Here is a 21,487-nt window from a genome sequence, read left to right as displayed (position 1 = left end):
CTTTATTTTGCAAAAGGCATAAAATACACAAGGCTTCGTAACAGTTGTCTTTTAAAATCTGCATTGGAAAGATACCTTACTAAAACAACAGCAACGTGGTACAGCTGACAGAGGACACTGAGTGTATTTTAGCTAGCAAACCACAAATTAGAGACCAGCTCAGAGATGCTCTCAAGTATAAAGTGTCATACATATTAACACAAATTTCTTAAGACTTTTGCTCCTCACCTCTATTTTCAATAAAAACATTTGCTCTCATGGCAAGAGCAGACACTGAAAGTCTGTTACGTTTTACCAAATTCTTAGCTGATACCAGCCGATTCCAGGCTGTTGCAGCTCCCTCTGCCATGCAGTTCCCTCCCATTTAGTTGACAGGAAAGATGAGCTTTTTCCTCAATGTGAAACTGGGCTGTGGCATCTGCTTTTCTGCATTTGGCTTGCAACTCTTTCTGCTCACCTCTTGATTCACTGCTGTCAGGATGGTGAGAATATCTTCTCCTCTGCAAAAACACAAGTATGTTTTGTATTAGGGAGGCAGTTAACATCAGAAAAATTACACATTCTTATATATCTTGATCTCTACCAGTGCTAATGGCTCCTGTTTTAAACAGGCTTCAAAGCAGTTAGTTAGCTAAGCCACTTTGAACAACCTGCATGATGTTGCTCTGTCCTGTATTACTGTTTTCACTCAGCGAGCACTCCCACTGCATATCATCTACCTCTGCATCCAAATCAAACTCCTGTTATTCAGAAGGAAAATACAGGTGTTGCCAAAAAAAAGCTTATGGACTCATACTTACCGAGGGCAGCTGTACTCCAAGTGCTGGCACAATGCCTGTATGTACCAGGTCCCCTGACTTGGGCTTCTGTAGGAAACGTAATCTTGCAGGGTAGCCATGCCCAAGAGGAAGTCTGCCTCTGCGGGGATGCAGTCGAGCTGAAATCTTGCATCTGTTTCTACAGAAGAATCTTGCTCTCCAGAATCTGTTTCGATGGTCACACCTTTATGGCAAGCATCACCTTGGCAGGCCTGAACAAAAAAGACCTTTGGTTTTCCAGCAAGTGAGTGGCAATTCTGTCCAGTGAAAGAAGTGGTCAGTTCCTGGATAGGTACTTCCTGCCCATCAACACCATATATAATGCCTTTTTTCCCATGAGACAGGACACAGCAAACAAAACAGTCTTTGTCCTTGTGGTCTTCGGACTGGTAGACGTTCACAGTCTTACGGATTTCCTCTGCGGTGAGGTCTCTATATTCTGCTATTGTAAAATGAAGCTTGCTAAAGACTCTTTTCAGAGCCGCTGGAAAGTAAACAGAAGGGGAATTGGACCGGTGTCATTATATGAAAGTTGGACTCTGCAATTGTAAATTGCACTTTTAGAGATAAACTGTCCTTTTTTTAAATCCTGCTACACTACTATCCAGGTAGTTACATTCCTGCTCTGAAAATAATCTAGTAGTCTAATCACTAATCTAGTAGTCTAATCACTAATCATATCTCTGCGGAGTTCCCTTAACTCTCATTAAAAGGCTTCCTTGCAATCTTGCTGTTTAGTATTGCCACTGTCTGGAAAGCGTGCAGAACTATTAAGAAAGCTGTATCTCTTTCCTCCACCCACTTTACAGCTAGTCCCTTCATCTCTCAAAAGGTGTTGAACAGTGCAGTTGCTTTACCCAAGAGGAGAGTGCACTACCCATTTGGGTAGTACCTGTGTCATAGAAGAGAAACCTTGCACTCTGACTCTTGAATTAAGTTGGAGTTCAATTCAACCAGGGAAGGCCCATTGATGGATCTTCTCTCTTGGCATAGATAGTGCAAAGACACCCATCTCACAGACCCTAGGACCTGCAATGAGCTACACTGCTGCTGCAGGACAGCCTGCTAAAATCAGGGCCACTGAATAGCAAGGTAATAGTCCCTACATTCCAACATCCTCCCTTTTTTTTTTTTTTTAAAGTTGGATGTTAAACAACTAATGCCCAGTTCTGGTTCAGCAGCAAATCTGTTTCTGATTCTGCATATTTTCGAAGTAGTATGCGTAAGGCTGACACAAAGCTAGCCTAGCTTGTAAAGTCCAGGCTGAGGTTGCTGCTTAAGGCTGCAGTAAACTCAGTAAAACAGCAAAATGCTAGTGAATTGTTCTGAGTTGGCCAGTAAAAGCTTGATGAGTTGATTAGGGTTTGTCAGCACAGGAAACAGAGCCAACTCAGCCACTACAACAAAAGTATCCTAGAAAGCGAAGATTTAAATTCAGACCTTTAGTACAGAAAAGGAACTGAGGTTTCTATTTTTGAAGATACACAAACTCATCTTTAATGTTCACTGTACCTGCATCCACGTCTGTCCCATTCCGATCCTTCATGTTTTTGGGTTCTGGCACTGCTTCCCTGGCTTTTGCAAAATTGTGATTATTCAGGATCAGGCACACTCCACGGGGTCGGCTAGTCATTTTGTAAGCTTCAAGCTGTTGAAAAGAAAGACTATTGGTGAAACTACTGCACTCTCCTCCAGGTGCTTCTCAGCCCTTGCTAGTAGCACAGCAGGGCAGAGCGCCAGCTGGCTTTCTCTCTAGGCAGCTCTCCCTATACAGCTTTGCTCCCAGAACCTGGCAATGCGCTGCCCCACCGCCCTTCGGAGTCTGTGCAGAGCATGACAGCACCCCCGCAGACCCACATCATCATGCTCAGCCCGCATGGGGTGCTGCATTCATGCAATTCTCCATGCCCAGCCGTCTGCCAACTGTGTATCTGCTGGTATAAAAAACTCAGCCTATCTTGCTACCCTTGCAAATGTTTCTGAAGTTTTAACACTGCAGAAGCTGCTGCCTGTGACTTAGCTTCAGAATACAGGATGTTACAGAGTGGTGCATTTTTCTTTTTCTAGACAGTGCTTTTAACAGTCGGGCTTATAATAACTGTTCATCTCATGGAGGGATGATCTCTTCTAAGACAAAATGATGATGTTTCTAAGAAGCAAACTGACTTACCTGGGAAGATTCATTCCAGCTGCCAGGACAATCAAGTGCCACAGATGACGCCAGCCATTTGGTAGGGGCTGAATACAGACAAAAAAGTTTAAGTACAGAATGTAGCACTAGAGAAAGGAGAGAAGCTCTGTTCCTATTCTCCATCTCCACAAGTACCTCCTGGGGTAAAACTGTTCTCTGAAAACACTGAATTGTGGTTGAACAGCTGTTCCTGTTAGCTATGAACCACTAGATAATCAATTAAAAGGGAGTAAAATGTATTGAGATCAGTTAGTAAGTAACTGGATAGTTAATCACTTTTTAGAGAGGCATCTGTGTAAAGAAGTGAGATGCAAGTGGTGTAGAGAGCTCAAAAGCTGAAGAAGAGCAAAAAATCTAAACATTAATTTTTTGAGAGTTTCAATTACCTTCAGAGCCTCCTGTGCTGCCCCTCTGTTCCTCTGTGATGAGCATCTCTTCTTCACCTGAAAAGCATTCATTATTAGTCCCGTATGACACCTATGTGTCACTTCAAGAATAACTATGGGAAAGAGGCCTTTTTGTTTTGTTTTGTTTTACCAAATAGGTTTAATTCATACTCTTCAATTCTCTTCAACAGGCTGATGTTAATTTCTGCACAGAGACTCTTCAGGATACTTAGGTTGTCTTCTCCCAAAATCCCCTTCTTCTCCATCTCAATGAAAACGTTGAGCATTGTCTGGGTAATCAGAAAGGTAGTTTGCTCTTAGGGCACATGCATGCTGCCACTGGGAGGGAAGTTGCAGCATGTGCACCTAAGCTTTAATGTACTGACAGCACATGCGATCCACAGTCAGTCCAGCTGACTAGTAGCTCAGTTAAGACCTCAGCTGAGTCAAATTAAATCTAGTTCAACAAAACCTACAAGTACAATAAGTACAAACATCTTCTCAAAACATACTCATTTCCCTTCCGCAGCTCAGAGATGCCAAGATCTAATAAGATCTAATCCAGGAGATCTAATGGTGATCATACAGGAATATATAATGTCATTTTTAATGCCTGCTTTCATTCATTTGACTTCCAGTGGCTATCTCGTGCACTTAACTGAAACACAAGAATAACTGTAGTGACCATCTTGAGCAACGGCAAAAATGGGTATAACCATGCAAGTATGGTATAGAGATTGCTCTGAACCAAAAGGGGACCCAAGGGACAGGAGCTCTTGCCAAACACTGAGTGGCAGAGCACAGTGGTCACCCCAAGGATTTACCAGAACAGCTATCACTAGATAGTCACAGTCCCTCCTCTAAGAAAAGAGGGAAAATGCTACAAGAGTTTTCATCAGACAGAACAAAGTACCCAGCGGTCAGAACGGCAGGCTGAGATAGTGTAAGAGCAGCTGGATCTCCTGCAAGGCTATTTGTAAACTCCAAGCACTTGGGCCTTAGCCTTGGTAAGGATCTGCTGCTTAGATCTGTATTTTCTGAGTTTGGAAATAAAAAGAACAAAACCATAAAGTAATAGCCACAATGGGTGATTTTCTGTGTTTGATAATGGCTTAGAAAGCAGGCGAAAGAAAATCAGTTGGGCAAGATGAGTGAATGTGCTCATCCGTATTCCACTGATCAAAGCCACTGAGTCCCCTAGGCCCCATATGGCACTTGGACATGAAGGCCTCTGTGCCCGGCGCAGGGCTGGCCCATGCTCTCTGGGCTGTGACACTGCTGCAAAAGCTACACATAACACTAGCACAGACAAGTCCCATATGCACCGGAGAGCCTATAATCCCTTTCCAGGTGCACCTTTTTTCTTACGGTGTTTTCACCATAAGAAGAGTGACACCGTAAGAAGAGTGACACTCATTCCCCTCATAGCAACCCAAATGTCTATAGGGATTATTATCATTTAAAAAAAAAAAAAAAAAAAGGGATTAAAGAAATCCTTACAGTCTTAGAGTTTAGCCTGCATTTTGGTAACTCTTTCCCCAAAAGAAACTTGAAAGACTTCAGCTCATCTTCGGTGATGTCTTCTGACAGCTGAAAGAGCAGATATCTAGAAACAGAAGTGGAGGACACTGTTTCATCATTCATGTTCCCAAGCATGTCCCTTAGCACAATTTAACACCATACTGTTGAACTGCCCCCTTCGCCCCCCCCCCCCCCCCCCCCCCCAACACCTATCCCCCTTTTTTTCCTTTTTAAATGGGGGGACGTCAGTCCCAGGACAGCCTGAAGTCAAACCATTTTCAGCTGCAATTAAAAAGATCTTAGTTTTCCTAAAATCAAAACCACGCTGAACCTTTCTGGAGTTGAGAACGAAGACTCACACCCAGTCACTTATCACACCTCGCAGCACCCGGGGAGGGAGCCCTTTGGGGGCTGTCAAGTATTTCAGAAAGGTGTGGCTTTAGTTTTCTCCCTTTTACCGCACAAAAATTTCAATTTTCCGTACGGCTTGCACCTGCTTTCTCTTGGAAGACGCCCCTGTGCTTCCAAACCTTAGCCTGGTGTTCAAATCGTCGGTAAAAGCTTACACCGACCACATGAGAAGGGCAGCAGGTCCCAGAGGGCGAGCTCCCGGGGGAGGCTCAGCCCGGCCGCCGGCGTGTGCGGCACCCCGCCCCGGGCCGCCCGGTGAACCCGCGCCGCCGGTCACTCACCTGTAGGCCGACACCCGTGCCCTGCCTGGGATCTGAAGCTCTCTCTCCATCTCCTCTCGGCTGGAGCCCAGGTGGGCAGCCAGGAGGTCGATCCGACTGATCCGGTAGAGCAGCTCCTTCAGGAAGGACAGGCTCCCCGCCTCGATCATGCCTTTCTCCTGCAGCGCTTCGAAGAAGTCCTGTGCCTTGTGGATGGCTTCCAGTTTCCTCATGGGGATGTGCTCCAGGCTGAGGAACTTCAGAGCCGCCAGCTCGGCCTCATCCAGCTCCTCGCTGACCACCAGCAGCCGCTGCCTGTCGAACTCCATGGCTGCGCGGCGGCGCCAGCCCCGGGCAGGCGCAGAGTGCGCCCCCCCGCCGCGCTTTCGCCCGCCGCCGCGCTGGGGCGGGCAGGAGGCGGCCCCCGGGCCCCTGGGAGCTGTAGTTCCTTCTGGATTCCTAATTTAAACCAAAAACCCCCACAACTTTTAACCTAAAAACTGCGCGTCTGCCAGAGAGGACTTCTCTCAGACGCATTTTAGGCCCCTTCCGCTCACAGTTATGAAGCACTGACTATTCTTGAGTCCATTCTTGAGAAAACTGAACCTACTCCTGCAGGTCTCAAGGTCTCCCTCTGCCTGGGCCTTTCCTGCAGTCACCTCTCTCTAGTTTAAAGGCACTCACAATTCATTGCCATTTTAATACAAACAGAAAGAAGCTCATAACGCCACTGACTCGACTTCCTCCTTGCGAGCCTTTTGGCAGGCAATGCAGCACACTCAATGCAGGTCTTTGGCCCTGTACCCGAACAGCCATCGGCCGTGAAACCAGCTCCCTTCCCACCCCTCCCAGATTTGCTGAAGATTCTTTTAGCAACAGGAGCAGGCTCACAGGAGCACTGCACGACGGCGTAAGACCCTGGGATGGTGCATCATGTCTGATACACATTCTGGTGCAGCACTCCTGATAGATGGTATTTCACAACAACGGGAGGGAGGAGGGAAGAGATTTTACCAGTTGGCATTTCATCCTTCTGAAAATGAACGTTAACACCTTAGTGCTCACCTTGAGCAGGAGAGCAACTTTCAGAGCATCCATACCCTCCAAATGAAGAAACAGTGTTCTCGATAAGCACTGATTTAAAACCAGAGTCCCTTCCCCCCAAAAAACAGGAAAAAACAGTTTGACAATATATTAAGCAGAAATCTTTACATTGTTATCATAGAAGTGGCTTATCAATGTTCCAAACCCTACACAAGATATTTGATTACTGCACGTGTGGTAAGTTGGGTCAAAGGCGGAAGTAATCTGAATACGGCAAGGCACTTTTTCACAGCCCATAAGCTAACATGCCCTCAAGTCATGTTAAAACAAGCTCTTCCTAGTAAATAGACTGAAGGAGGTATGGATCCTTCTCTTTGTACTGATATGCCTGGACAAATCAGGCCTAAACACAAAGTGGCTACACAAATATAAAACTAATGTAAAAGACCTAGGCCAAGCTCAGAAGACATGTCCAGAGTAACGTTCCACCTAGCTAGAAATGTATTACAGTTGGCACCCACAAGAGCCAGCCACGTTCGGGGCCTGGGGAATTCCTGTGGCTGTCAATAACAGAACAGATACAGTGACAAGCAAAGGCACAATTACAGAAAGGACACACAGAAATGAGTATCTGGGAATTCCCAAAGATCTCAACTGTATTTTTCAGCACATTGCACCAAAGTAATTGCAGATTAAACATGCTGTTCTCTGTTCATAATTTGACACATCTCTAGTTGAAAAGAGGCAGATCTGAATAATTTCAGAGGGAATGTGTCCATGTTAGTTACGGGTCAGAATAAAAAGGGTAACCAGCAAGGGCTGAACACCCAACATCTCCCGAGAAAAATCTAGCTCTGGACTCCCTGCTGCATAGCTTAATCTCCTAAATGGCGTGTATTTTGTTTCCACTTCTCCCTGGGCTTCAAGATTTCCTGCAGGAGATCTTACAGATCGCAGACATAGCCAACACTTCAACTAATCAAAACGCTGGAGTACCTGACTTTCGCACCACTTTGAGAACTAAGAGTGAACCCTTATATAGGTGGTGAGAAAACACATACTTACAGCAGCCCGTGCAATGGGAGAAGCTGGCAGCAATCTGAACACAGGCAGGCTCCTCACACGTACCACTAACCCATCCCAACAGCAGCATATTAACAAGTCACCCTAAAACCATTAGGGTGGAGAGAATGACAAACTTCCCACGGAAGCTGGGCGTAAACAGCTCTCTGGGAAACTGATGTTAAACTGAACGAATAGGTAGCAAGATGCAAATGACTGGGCAGGGATTCATGCCACTGAAAACATTATTTCCGCCTCCGCAGCTAACAGTCCTCCCCAACTCTTCTAAGCATTTCCCTTTTCAAACAGTATCACTCTGATCTTGCCTGCTTTCGGCGTAAGCCTGCAGGACTTCAACTCACCAACTTCACTTTCCCACCAACCTTCTGACTCCACTTTCTGGTGGTAGCGCTTCCGCTGGCTGAAAACAAAACACAGAATTGAGTGCCAGGATTGTTTTGCTATAGCATTTGGCCTCCCAGCCAGGAGTTGAAGAAAAGCGGGGACAGGCAAAGTAACTACAGCTGAGGGCCTTCAGAGAGGAAAGGTGATTGCCCCTCACCATTCTCCAAGTTGTGCTATGGAGGAAAAAGAGAGTCAGAAAATTACAGATTTCCTTCTTACCCCTCAGTCCTGTAGGAGGGCCACAAATATGTGCAAGAATATGTCAGCCACCCTGCCACAGGCGTCTGTGAGCATACTTTGCTCAGAACCATAAAACTGAAAGTGTGTTTTCTCCTTCCTTGATCACTGCATGAGCCACATATAAATTCACAGCACTGCTACTTCCTGCAGTCCTTTAGAGGATTTTGGTGGGGTTTTCTCTCCCTTCTAGCAGGTCTTCATCAGTAGGCAATAATGTTAGCTATGGAGGTGGCCTGATTTTAACAGGTAGAACAAAACACCATTCCAATTTAATGACAGGGTGTGACTGACCAGCACATCCCCCCGCCCAGTGGAGGACAGCTCAGAGAAGGGCAAAACCCCAATGATCTCAGGGAAGAATATATCATAAAGAAAGCTCAATTTACCTCAACGTCAGGGAGACTGGAGGGCAACCTTAGTTTTAGAGAAGACAGCTGCACCTGTGAATCATCAGGTTCCCCAAGACAATTAACAAAGAATAATGTCTTCCTGAGCTAGCCAGACCAGCACGGGGGGTGTGAATACGTGGCTCAGCCCAACATAAAAGTATAAAAACTGGACAACTGATAAAACATTTAAACTTTGAAAAGAGCAATGGGCTTCAGCTGGCTTCAACCTACATGTTCCATCGTGACTGGGAATGCCCAATGTCATGATGGTGAGCATAGAGAGACAAGTAATGAGAATCATATTTGTATTGTGATTCAACTGTATATTGCAATTGCTAAATTACGCTTGTGTTGTGATTTCAGTATGTTGCTGCATCACTCTACTAAATCAAAATCCCATGTAGCACCAAATATACCAAATAAGTGAATTTGATATCCAATTCCTCCTCATGTGGAATATCTGAAAGAAATTGGTCTGAGAGTATTGAACTCTGATACAGAGAAATATGAAAAAACAGAAATGCTGTTGATTCACAACTTCACTACTGGAGCAGCTGCCACCTTCCAGCAAGTTTCTCCCAGAGGAAGCAGTTATTTCATTTAAGCTATATTTCCTTATCATAAAACAACATTCACAAACCTAATTACTAACTTCATATCAGGGTCTCATTTATGCAAACATTACAAAAATGTAAATAAATTGTTGCCACATTTCCTAAACAGTTAACCAAATGTCAGCCACAGAACTGTATCACACCTGGCAACACCTTCTGGTAACTTTTGCCACAGACAGCACTCTCACTTACACAGTGCTTGTAATGTCTGTTTATTATTTATGAAACCGGTGTGAGCAGAGCTGTGATTCTAAGAATGGGCATTCTCCCTTTTACTTGGAAGGTGAAAAAGGGTAAGGGGAGCAAAATGGAACTGCCAACGCATTGTGTGGAATTAGAAAAAAAAAAGTTTTGCTTCAAGAACACAAGCAGGATTGAATAAAGAACTCCTGCTTTATGGCTAGACATGGATGTCCAAAAAATACGAACTAAAAAAAGCAGAAGTTACAAAGTGTCTCAAATCCATCCTTTATCTTGTTATAAACTCAAAAGGAACGTAGCCATTAGAATCCCATACAGCTTCCACACACCACCTACACATTGCTGAGGACGCAAGGTTAGAACAGCCTCACTGGCATCAGCTGCCATTATCATGAAAGTCCTGCACTTAAACTTATCCTTTCCTACCATCTCTCCAGCTGCTAATGAAGGGATATCAATATGCTACCCCTCGGGGTGGCTGCCATCGAATACTTCAACAAGAGCAAAATAACTGCTGCTGCTGAAGTAAAAGTGTTCGTTGTGCTGACTGTCCCTCACTCAGCTCATCCAAAAGAGAAACACACCACAAACAAAGGTGATGTGAAAACCAAGGGTATTTATTACAACAGAAACAAGAATCCACAGGAGCTAGAGTCAGTTGCCAGGAGGAGAAGGCATCTCAGAGTAGTGGATCTAATGGAATGGGACCTTCCTTCCAGTGGTCGACAACCATTCAAAACAGACTGTCCCCTAAGAGCTCTGAGAAAAAACACAATTAGAACCCTTACTATTAAAAAACCTAAATAGCAGTGCTGTTTAGCCAAGTAAATTAATAACATAAAGCAAACCAAATATCTGGAGGAAAAGAACCAAACTTGTATTATCATAATAATCTTTTTTTGGTCCTTCTGGACAAGGATGTTGTTTTCCATGAAAAATTATACAGCTTCCAGAGACAGCCAATGATTCACCTCTGGGTACATCAGTTACAATCTTACACATTCCCTGGGAAGGGATCTAGCATTCCGAATCTATCTGTTCTTTTCTTCAGATTTCAGGGACTTAGAACAACTCGGACAGAAATGGGACTTCCATTGGCATTTCCAGTAACTGTTAAAAATCATACTACTTGGAAGTGCTTCCTCACTTGAAACCCAGACTGAACAGACTCCACTGCTTCTGCAGGACAGAAAGGCAGATCTGTACTCCTCCACAGCCTTACCAGACTGCTACAGATCCAGGTGCCAGGAGACTGATTCAACATGGGACTGGAAAATTTAGGTCCCGTGGCCCCTTGAAGGACTGGGGCTAACTACACAGATTCAGATAGTTTCTCTTGCAAATTCTCTTCCCTGTGGAAGCCCATTCCCGATGTGATTCCTAACTGAGTGTATTCTTATTTTTCTACTTTTCAATTGATTGACATTGTGGAATTTGGAAGATCAATTGCTTCCGTAGGGTTGATGTAATCTTCGGCATCTGCTTCCATCCATTTAATACTCTTCGTCCCACTTCCTTGTTCACTTCTGTCAGGATGGTTATGAGATCCTTGCGGCTTGAACAAAAATGAAGAAAAGTTACATTGAAATACATGGTACTTGCAGCTAGGCCAAGAAGCTGATCTATGTTAGCTCCGATAAAGTGGTGTTTCAGAGAAGGCTAGTATCTTCCCTTCACCCTGCCTGCCACTGAAATTGCACATTCCACTGTGTAACCACAAAATTCAGTGTGTTTGGGGGAATAAAAGCAACCTCTATGTAGCATCGCTGTACCAGCAAACGCAGTCCCCTGCTTTGGTTATAGTCAGAAGAGCGCACTAAGATGAAACAGAACCAAACCTATGCATTCTCCAAGCCCTCTTCTGGACACCATGAGAAAGTAATGTCTGCAGAGAAATTCTATTTTCTAAATCAAGTTTATGATGGGGATGGGAGGGAGGCAACAATGAAAATTATGACTAAAGAACACTGATTTTTTTGTCTGTGTAATCACTCATCAAATTTGCCTCTCATCAGGTGTCACTGGAAGAAAAATCATTTATCAGTCAAAAAACATTAAAAAACATGCACACACATACACACACTTGTTTATATGTAATGTTCCAGCATTACAACCCTGGTTCTGTCACAGGCAAACTAGGGGAAGTCACTTGTACTTTGGTTCATCTGTAGAAGAATAACAATGCCCAATTCCAGAATAATTACTGTTCTGCACTGTCCTGCAGGTGAAAAGCATTATACATCACAAATGCAAAACACTGATGTTTCAGCACAGCATGCTTAAGTATGTATGTCTGCAATACCCCAAATGTACATGGATTAAAAATAGTACTTACAGTGGGCAAAGCAACTCCATCTTGTCGCAGAGGCATTGAACGTAAACACTGCCAGTCTTTGTACAGCGGTAGCTCTCATAGTCTTCTACTGTAGCCATGCCAACCAGAATATCAGCTTGATCAGGAATGGAAGTCAGAGGGGTAGCATCCATCTCAAGATGGCCAGAGAAGTCTTCTTTTACTGTGACACCTGGATGACCTACAGAGCCTTGGCAAGCCTGGATGAAAAACAGCTTAGGTTTGCCAGCAAGAGAAGGACAATTAGATCCACTGAAGCAGGAGAGTAAATCTTTAATATTTATCAACTCATGATCAACGCCTTTTATTTTGTCTTTTTCACCATGGGAAAAAATAAAGCAAACAAAACAGTCCATGTTACTATGATCTTTTTTGCTGTATTCTTTAACTTTTGCATACATTTGCTTTGCTTCTAGATCCATGTGCTCAACTGTCTCAAACTGAAGCCACTTAAAGACCCTCTTCACAGCCTCTGGGAAAAAAAGTCAAAGGGCATTTGTTAAACATAAACAGTGACAAGGAAGATGCTGAAACATCAGTGTCTGTGTGGTAGAACAGATCTTTGCAAAAGTGTTCAGATCCCACCAATAAACTCACCTGACTCTTAGCCTGCCAAATCTAATTAGAAAAACCCAAATGCCTAATTTTATTTTTTTTAAACACAACTGGGTTAAGCATCATGCTATCTAAAACAACAGGTTTCAGATTATCTGATTAATCGGTACAAATTAGTGAAGCTTATTGTGTTAAAGCAAGCTTTAACTGTGCATTGCATAGTAATCTCAGATGCTTAAGAACACCACTTAGCAAATTAAAGAAGAGGTATCTCTTTAGAATGATAAATTATGCCACTCTTAAATTAAGTAGGTCCCTCATTCTGTAAGAATAATCAATGCAGCAAGAAGGAAGGCAAGGTAACCCGCTAACAAATGCTATGTGGACTTCTCAGCAAATGTTGACTTAATTGTTGTGTGGGTGGTGAGAAAGTAGCTGGGAAGCAAGCAGCCTGTAGACAGGCTGGATGGAGTTAAAACATCAGTGATGTGTGCTTTCATGAAACAGATTTTACTTTTTTAAGATAAACTCTTGTTTATCTTAAAAGTGACTCTTGCAGGAAGACAGGCTTTAAGGAAAATTACAAAGCAGTAGCATTTATTTGAGCATTAAAGAGAATTTAAGGACTTAAAAATATTACTCCTTGATACCTAAGAATTAAAAACAAAAAGTGAAAAGGTGGAATAGTAATCCTTCCTTCACTATTTGGTACATATGACCAATTAAGATGATGCTTTTTACCTAGAACAGAAAGCCGTTCCTTCTTTAAGCCATCAGCTAAACTGTTGGAAGTGGCATATTTCCAATTTCTACAGTGACTGTCATTCCAGTTACTCTGGAGGCAAAGGAGCTCAGTGGACATGATTCTTCTTCACAGGAAACATTAGACAATTCTTTCAGAGAATTATCAGAGAAAAAACCAAACCAGTAATTGGATTAAAAAAGTACTTACCTCCATCTTTCACTGTTCCTTCTCTGGCTTCATACGGATTTTTAAAAATGTAGTTGTTAAGAATCACACAGTAACCATGGGGGTTATTTTTCATCTTATATGATTCCACAGGCTGTAGAAACAAAAAAAGCAGATAAGCAAGCAGTGCCAAGCATGCAAAAGAGAAATACGCTATACACAGATTGTTGGTCCTTCACGCCTGCGCGCAAAAAAATCACGAGGGCCAAGATACAAGAAAGGAAAAGCCTAAGAATACAAGCTAGCTACAGGGGAGAGGAATCTGCTTTGTCTCCCTGAATCCCTCCTCCTCTCTCTCGGTGGTTAGGATATGATTTCGGCATGGGAGAAAGTGAGTATCCAGAAACACAAATTTGCATGTGCAAAGGAAAAGTTCCTGCACCCTACCATTCCCTCTCAGAGTCCTTGTGGGTTTCTAGTGAGGTAGCAGATTCTGTTGTTCCATTCCCATCTGTCCAGGAGTATCCGGGCCAGGACTTTAACGTCCCAGTCTCCATTATCGTTAAGATTGGTTTTCTTCACACAACAGCTACTCCTTCATTTCTTGCCTAAAAGGTTGCTGACAGCCAGGTCCTCACAAAGGAACGAGGCTTGGTCTTGTTTTGAAAATAGGAATTGTTCCAAGGCCTACATATAAAGCCAGAACCCCTCCCTTTCAGCTCTTCCACCTGCTTGGTCTTAAGAATTTATGCTCCCCGCTCCCAGGAGTTGGATAAATACTTTAAAAGTAATCTTGAGGTATTTCTCACCAGGTGTGGTGTCGCTCCCTCTGCTCCTTGTCCTGCTGGATGCACAGACACAGACACCGGATAGTGGAGTTTTTCCTTAGAATCATTTTCTAAGAGGGAGAAGATAAACAGAACATTTTAGGACTAAAAAGACAAATCTTCCACTGTGCATATTTCAACACTCAAAAAAACAGTACAAGGCGTGAGGTGGAGGGTGGTTTCCACATCACTGAGACACCATCATTTTGTAGAGCTGGGCCAAGCAGGGTTCCAGTTTCAGACTGCTGGTTATTGAAGCTGTGCAGAGCTGTGCTCTATTTCTTCTCTTCTCTTTTACTGGTAGCAAGAGCCAGATAATAAAAGGCTGAATGTGAGTAGTCACGCCAGTCACTAGCATCTCCACTATGGGATACACAAGTGAAAGAGGAGACCCATTTTTGTACAGTGGTACACTACAGCTAGTTCATTTACTTCTGAGGCCATTGTCTCTTCTCCAGAGAACTTTACTGTTTGGGTGGACACACCAAGGATGCAGAATACCAGCACAATGGAAGATCTCCTCAAAGCAACAAAATGCTTCTTTGAATATAATGGCCTGAAATAAGTGAAGAAATCATCAAACCCATGACTCTACCCAAGGAAATAAATCACAGTACCCCTTTTACAAGTTGCACAGATGTGTTTAAATGCAATTTAATTGTCAGGGCAACAAGATCTATAACACATGCTCTTTTTCTACTTATCAAGGGGATAAAATAATAACAATACTTCTAAAAAACCATTCCCCTGACACAGGGCTTGCTTACGCTAGCCACCCCTGGCAATTTTCTTCTGCTCTTTTAGAGACACAAGCACAGGTGAGCAGCACAAAGACATGCTGGGGAAACTAGTCGGTATCTCTGCAGGGAACTGCATGTGCTGTAGAGATGTGTCTAAGGAAACACATGTCCTGAGTCATCCAAAATGAGGTTCGGGGGAAAAATTTAATAAGTTTCAGTTGTTGTTGGTTGACATATCCTGTTTCCCAAAGAGTAAGGCCCAGCTGTGGTGTCAGAAGTCACCACCTCAGTATATCTGGGCTGTTGCAGCTGAAGTCCTTGAAATTTCACATCTGGTACAGAAAGTTAATGGTTACACTTTAGCCAAGTACCTGGTCTCCAGGGACTTTTCCTTTGACTAAGAGCAAACAGCCTGGCTAACAGAAAGTAATGCTGACAACGTCCCAATCCAAGTTTCCCCAAGGCAACTGTCACTTCCAGTCTCTTTCAGTGACTGAAAAGCTATGCTGGTCCAAAACCAGCACTGCACTGTTTCCTGAAGAGAAAAATTGCATTTAAGGCAAAGAGGAGGGAGAAGCAGACTATTTACAAGGCACAGAACGTATTTTAAGGAGAGATACAAGAAGGTATGATGGGATAATGAAGTAGCAGAAAACTTCAGAAACCACAGGTACCAAGAGCTGCTCTGCCTATCCTAGGATACTGTAAGGTCTCCCTCTTATCTCTGGACACCTAAGCTGCCAAGGATGCAGCCACAAAAATCAAAAAAACCCAGCTCTACTCTTAAACAGCAGATTAAATAATTTACCTTTTTTTTTTTCTTCATAGGTATCAATTTTTTTCTTTATGTCAGCTCTAAATCCCTTTAATATATCTTTCAGCATTGCCAGGTCATCTTCTTTAATTATCCCATTTCTTTCCATTTCCAGTAAGACCTTCAACATTGACTGGTAAAATAAAAACACATAACCCGAACTCATACAGTGACCTTCAATAACTGCACTATCAGGCACTTCTGGACAGAGCAGAAGAAAAACATCCTCATTCCCAGAGACTGACCAGCTAAAGACCAATTTCTTTTTCTTCCAAACCTCATTAAAACAAGGGTCAGGATGCAATGCAACTGAAGAAACACATCACTAAGGTGTCACAGGATCATTAGAAATTGCCTATGGCTAGGTTATCCTGCTTTGTTTCAGCAGTGCAAAGCACTGATGTGGATAACAACATGGCATCCTGTTGTGCCTCTGTGTTCAGATGAAGTGCTGTTAAGTCATTTAGCTGTGCCATTTTACATTTTCTATTACAGAAAAGGTGTTCGGGGCTAATGTTTTTTAAAGCGCAATAGTCCACCAAGTTGGAGGTAAATCTGCTAATTTTCCTATAGATGCCACAATGCAAATAAGACTTTTAAGGAAGCTTCTTAATAATACCAAGCATTTTTATAACTGTTCATTATTTACAATACAAGTATTAAACTAGCTTATGAAACCTCTTAATATTTTTGTGGGGGAGTTAACAAAATGCTGTTACCCCAAATTACAATAAAGAAGAAAACATACCCAATGACACACAAAAATTTGTGGTTGAACTCACATTAGACCTTGATTTTCTGTCTCCAAAACATTGTTTTTCCTCCAGCAAACATCACTCTTCCTGGATACAGCATATTTACAAATGTCTTATAAATGCGAAGCAAAGATGAAAGGAAGAGCATGATGGATTTTGCAAGAAGAAAAGATTATGGAGACAGGTGGTGGAGGGAAAATAGGAACAGGAGAGCAAAAAAGGGCAGAGAAAAGATACAATGATAAAAAAAAGGGTCCATTCTTTCGCGCAGCAGCTATCAGCTAACGTCTCAATTCTTTCACCAACAGATTTTAGTGAGAGCAGACTGCTTTCTTTCCTCCCTTCTTACAAGAACTAGCAGACTCTGAACTAGCCTTGCAAGAAACTTATCAAGATCACTGTGCATACAGCATTATCCTGGAGCTTGTTCTTTGGTATTTGTTTTTGGAGCAGGAACTTCACACTCTTGACATCTTCTGCAGTCAAGTCCTCTGCAATTCCATATAGCAGTTGCCTGGCAATAAAGAATAGAGAAAGACTGATTAAGAAAGTTATGAGAAGTAAACACCACAATTACACATTTGAACTGCAAAATGTAAAACTCACAATGGCAGGTAGTCATGCTGTAATAAATACAGTTATGCTGGGATATTCATATCACAACAGTGCAGACAGAAAACAAGATGGTACACAACAGAACTGTTGTGCATTTTGCATGCAAAGGTTTACTACTTCTGTGCTTACCTGTAGGCTGACACCTTTGCCCTGCCTGGGATCTGAAGCTCTCTCTCCATCTCCTCTCGGCTGGAGCCCAGGTGGGCAGCCAGGAGGTCCACCCGATGGATCCGGTAGAGCAGCTCCTTCAGGAAGGACAGGCTCCCCACCTCAATCATGTCTTTCTCCTGCAGCACTTCGAAGAAGGCCTTGGGCTCCTGGATGGCTTCCAGTTTCCTCATGGGGATGTGCTCCAGGCTGAGGAACTTCAGAGCCGCCAGCTCATCTGTGACCAAAGCCTCAGAGATGTCAAAAAGGAGTTTGTGGAAATCTGTACTCATTTCACATCAGGATTTGGATCTAAATACAAACAGAAGTTGATTTCATTTGTCAGTAACAGTAGTGCAACAACATGATTATAAAAGGTATCACATGATGTAGAATAGCCCAAAATAAATACATGCAATCAAAAGTACTTCAGTAGAGAGAGGCTGTCTTGCTATCATAGCTTTGATGCTTAGCTCTTTTGATTCTCTTAACAAGGAATATAAAAAATTCTGTACTAAATGAAATTGACAGAGACAGTCACGGATCGTTCTTGCTTCCTATGGTGGGTCTAGACAGCAGGAAGTACTGATGTACAGGATGTAGAATCCTGGCAGGCTGCTGCTGGTTTCGTTTCGTTTTTGGGGGTTTTTTTTGAGGTTTGATCCCATTTGGGAGCAAGAGCCACTTGCCGGTCTGAAATACAGACTATGTAGTAAATGAGACTGCCAGGTTTTACACTGTAACAAAGATAAAGGTTTTACATCATAACAAAGATAAGAGTCCATGTGAGTAGAACTCTTCTAAGCTATCTGGCTTCTCCTTTCTTTATACGCTGCTTCTGACCCCGGTCAGCATAGCCAAAGCACCTCTTCCTGTTTTGGATTATCTGCATCAAGTAAAACTCAGTTCCCAGCTCTCAATCAATTTGTAATATTCAAATCAAATACAGATCATGTCAACCCTTTTAAAAAGGCCAGGAGAATTCTTGTCAAACTATTTCTGTTTCACTGAGCATCAAATACCACCTCCTTTCTCCACCACTTCCTCCAATCAGCTTTAGAAATACTAAACTTGGCTTATGGATCCACCTTTTGAGCACAAGAGAAAGTCAGAAAATACCAAGTGCAAGCCTTCCAACTATCTCACCCTGACACTTAAAAGACCTGCCTCCACTGCCTCTCTGGTAGGAGAACTATTTGCCACTTTATTCTTTCTGCCTTAGATCTAAGACACCTAGGAATCTCTGAAGAGAAACTCTATACAAATGCATTCAGTAGAGGTCTCTTGTGCCATTGAACTCACTGGGAGACAGAAAAGTTGACAACAGCAAATCAAAACTTCCTACTCCTACACTACCGGAATATCAGGCAATCCATTTTAATGTTACTGCTACTGCAAATGTTTCAATACCAGGGCTAATAACTCCAAGGTTGCCCAGCTGACTAACTGAATCAGTACTACTGTAAATATTAAAAAAAAAAAAAAAAAAAAAAATTAGCAGACAATTGTACTCCCCTCTCCTCCAAAGACCACTCTACAGCAAAGCAGCTTTTTGTAGCGTGCCCTTGGTCAGCATTCTGTTAGTTAGCAAGAGTGAGCATACAACTGAATCTTAAACTTTTGTCTATCAAAAAACCTGATAAACAGCAAAACATGCATTGTGATGCAGCATACACGATTCCTGCTCTGCCCCCAAATACTGTTTTCTTTAAAGCCATTCAAACTGAACTTTTAAACAGACTAGAATCCATACCGTTCAGCCCATATCACCACAAAACCACTAGTATCTGAATGAATCACATGTGCTTAACCTCACAATTCAATGATCTCAGATCTGATTGTGTATTTTTATATCCACACAGGAAAGAGAAGAATACGTTCTTGGTAGCTGGTTATGAAGTTATCTTCTTTCTCACTTAAATCATGCCTTTTGTTTAAGATACAAGGCATGTGCTTATAAAAGTAAATCTTTGTGGTAAAGGGAATTTTCAATTTTATTTCTCAAAGGCTGTAAGTTCCAAACCCACAAAATTATTGCAATTAGAACAGATGTGCCACCTACACACTATATTTAAGCCTGTCTGTAAATACAGGGAGCACACTAAAACAATGTTTAACTGCTTCTGTCTTTTTCTCCCACTTTACTAAATTAAAGACACAACTGATACAACAAGCAAACTGTTTAATAATAATAATAAATAATAATAAATAACAATAATAATAATAATTTTACATCACTTACATGGGAGGACAGGCTGGAGGACTGCTGGAACAACTCTGAAAAAAGTAAGACAGCCACAGTCTCTGAAGTTCCAGGAAAAGTACTGCCTTTTGTACTACAGTCTATATCGTCACATGCCTTACAAAAAGTATGTTGTAACAAAGTAATAAGCTGTGGTCATAATGCAGCAGTTCCCTACTACACCTATCATGGTTCCAGTTTCTGGAAATTAATTATTACAGTGCTTGTGACAAAAACTGGTAAACAAACCACAAAAGTAACCAGGTTTTGCTTTTGTTTTAAGGGGACACACTAAGCAGCATAGCCAGGACTTTCTAGCATACAGCACGGCTCAGTACCTTCGCTCCCATACATAAATCCTAATTAAAAGACAAAGAGGGAAGGGTGAATCAATGATATCTTCCCATTTAAAAATATCTCAGTCCCACTGTCCTGCTGTGTCACCAGATCCTCCACAACTTCGCTCCTTTCGCTGAAGTCCCTCTCCAACTCACCCTAGCCTATTTTTAACATGCACTTTCATGGAAGATCATTTCCTAAATTAAAAAGAAGTCAACTATCAGCACCAAATTCATTGGCAGTACTCAGTGAATACAGGGAACTGAAAGGCCAAACATTCATTTGAAATTATTTATGTAATATACTTCCCCATTTACAAGAGAATTAAAGAAATAATTAACTTTTGGCATTTACACCCTCTTCAAAGTATAGAGCTCTGCCTTCATTGGCGAGGTCCCCAGTATGATCTGCTGGTCACCAGTATCCTCCTTGCAGCAGGAAATATATGATCAGCAATCAGTACAGCTACCAAACTCTCTGAAGCTTGTGAAGCCAGCATTATGAAGAGAGACAGTTAGGAGAGCCAAAATTTGTTAAAATTTTGCAATGAAAACAATCATTCATTGATTTCAACGTATCTACCTTTATAAACTCAAAATTATAACATACCCTTCGACAGAATGAGGCATACAAATTCCTTCCAAAAGGTACACGTTAGTAACAGTTCAGAAAACGTGTCTGACTTATGTCACTGGCACGAGTTGTCCTTTTATCCAAAGGCTGGGAGCAGCACAGAGGGACACCACAGGCACTATCTGATCTTCAGGTCCAAAATGGTTCTGTCTCCATGTCATCCCATGCCTCAGCGTCTCTCTCCCTGCATCAGTTCCTCTGTGTCTTAACTGAATCAAGATTCCAGTTGCAGTTTGAAAGAGGAAGCATGTCGTGATCAGCACTGTGTGAAAAGTATTTGCGGACAAGACCAAGCCCAGGTTGGCTCTTTCCAGATCGAGGCTTCTCCCATCATGCAGCAGTTTCAAGGACCAGCCCTCCTGGCACTGTTCTTCCTCTTTGTCTTTACTGTTTCACTTCTTATTTCTTCCTCTTGCGCCCTTCCCCAAAACGTTCCTGTCCTTTTGTTAACTTACAGTCTCACCAATTTCCCTCAGCTCCCCTGCACTCTGGTTTTGTCCCTCCGGCTTCCTATAGAATTGTCTCAGTGACCCAACCTATTCCTTGTACAGCAGCCTGCCAAAAATTCATCTCTCCCAGAAAGGCTGGTCTTGAGGAAGCAAAAATGCTGAGGGTACTGACTACTCAGCAACTGTAGTGACTGTGGCCTCTACTGGCACAAGGCAGGATACACAGCTCCTGCACAAAAACTGACAGTCAGGAGGGATGGGATACCAGAGACTGGTGGATGTTACAAATCCCACTTTAAGATCATGATCTTCCCAAGATAGATACCAACTTCCCCAATAGAAAGACTCTTTCTACACTAGTTCCACTTAAATCTGTCTAAACAAGGGTTGCACAAGTCACAACCCTTCTTTAATTCTGCAGGTGAAGAGCATGCACATGTGCATATGCTTCTGTATGCCATCCGTAAGCCTCCACAGAAATCAACCACTTGTTTGTTTGTTTTAGGCTGATTGCTTTCTGGCACAGCTCTGTATTACTAGAGTTACACTGAAGGTGTACTGTGTGG

At 42.6% G+C, this 21,487-nt stretch overlaps 2 protein-coding genes across 6 annotated transcripts; both read right to left on the bottom strand.

The window, feature by feature from the left end:
* LOC127018346 (caspase-8-like) lies at positions 1-7,741 on the bottom strand. Of its 4 annotated transcripts, XM_050899930.1 has the most exons (9): positions 7,697-7,741; positions 5,609-6,046; positions 4,896-5,001; positions 3,547-3,685; positions 3,396-3,452; positions 2,989-3,056; positions 2,331-2,466; positions 801-1,302; positions 1-500 (listed from the first exon to the last, which is right to left on the bottom strand). In XM_050899930.1, the coding sequence occupies exons 2-9, from the start codon at positions 5,914-5,916 to the stop codon at positions 365-367; spliced, it is 1,452 nt and encodes a 483-aa protein (XP_050755887.1). In that variant the 5' UTR covers positions 5,917-6,046; positions 7,697-7,741; the 3' UTR covers positions 1-364. The 4 variants fall into 4 exon arrangements, with proteins under 4 accessions (XP_050755887.1, XP_050755885.1, XP_050755888.1 ...); XM_050899928.1 differs by lacking the exon at positions 7,697-7,741 and having other exon boundaries at positions 2,989-3,042; positions 3,391-3,452; positions 5,609-5,972; XM_050899931.1 differs by lacking the exons at positions 3,547-3,685; positions 5,609-6,046; positions 7,697-7,741 and having other exon boundaries at positions 4,896-4,942.
* Positions 7,742-10,138: 2,397 nt separating this feature from the next.
* On the bottom strand, positions 10,139-21,189 carry LOC127018651 (caspase-8-like). 2 transcript variants are annotated; one of them, XM_050900373.1, is made up of 8 exons: positions 20,449-21,189; positions 17,241-17,570; positions 16,905-17,010; positions 15,736-15,874; positions 14,170-14,258; positions 13,403-13,514; positions 11,878-12,367; positions 10,139-11,097 (listed from the first exon to the last, which is right to left on the bottom strand). In XM_050900373.1, exons 2-8 carry the CDS (start codon positions 17,549-17,551, stop codon positions 10,947-10,949), a joined length of 1,398 nt encoding a protein of 465 aa, XP_050756330.1. In that variant the 5' UTR covers positions 17,552-17,570; positions 20,449-21,189; the 3' UTR covers positions 10,139-10,946. The 2 variants fall into 2 exon arrangements, with proteins under 2 accessions (XP_050756330.1, XP_050756331.1); XM_050900374.1 differs by lacking the exon at positions 20,449-21,189 and adding an exon at positions 19,501-19,536.
* Positions 21,190-21,487: the final 298 nt, after the last annotated feature.

The sequence above is a fragment of the Gymnogyps californianus genome, chromosome 7 (genome assembly GCF_018139145.2).
Source record: "Gymnogyps californianus isolate 813 chromosome 7, ASM1813914v2, whole genome shotgun sequence".
Classification (NCBI taxonomy): Eukaryota; Metazoa; Chordata; class Aves; order Accipitriformes; family Cathartidae; genus Gymnogyps; species Gymnogyps californianus.
The sequence above is the reverse complement of the archived record's forward strand: the minus strand, read 5'-3'. Positions and strand labels throughout refer to the sequence as shown.

Bases quoted from the DNA above. Each gene is read 5' to 3' on its own strand.
- LOC127018346 (XM_050899930.1), bottom strand. From the start codon at position 5,916: ATGGAGTTCGACAGGCAGCGGCTGCTGGTGGTCAGCGAGGAGCTGGAT. The intron at 3,453-3,546 runs GTAAAACAAAAC...AATGCTTTTCAG, and splicing joins GTATGAATTAAACCTATTTG to GTGAAGAAGAGATGCTCATC. The intron at 3,057-3,395 runs GTAATTGAAACT...GTCTGTATTCAG, and splicing joins CAGCACAGGAGGCTCTGAAG to CCCCTACCAAATGGCTGGCG.
- LOC127018651 (XM_050900373.1), bottom strand. From the start codon at position 17,551: ATGAGTACAGATTTCCACAAACTCCTTTTTGACATCTCTGAGGCTTTG. The intron at 14,259-15,735 runs GTAAATTATTTA...TCTCCCTCTTAG, and splicing joins CTATGAAGAAAAAAAAAAAG to AAAATGATTCTAAGGAAAAA. The intron at 12,368-13,402 runs GTAAGTACTTTT...TTTTTTTCCCAG, and splicing joins AGGAACAGTGAAAGATGGAG to AGGCTGTGAAGAGGGTCTTT.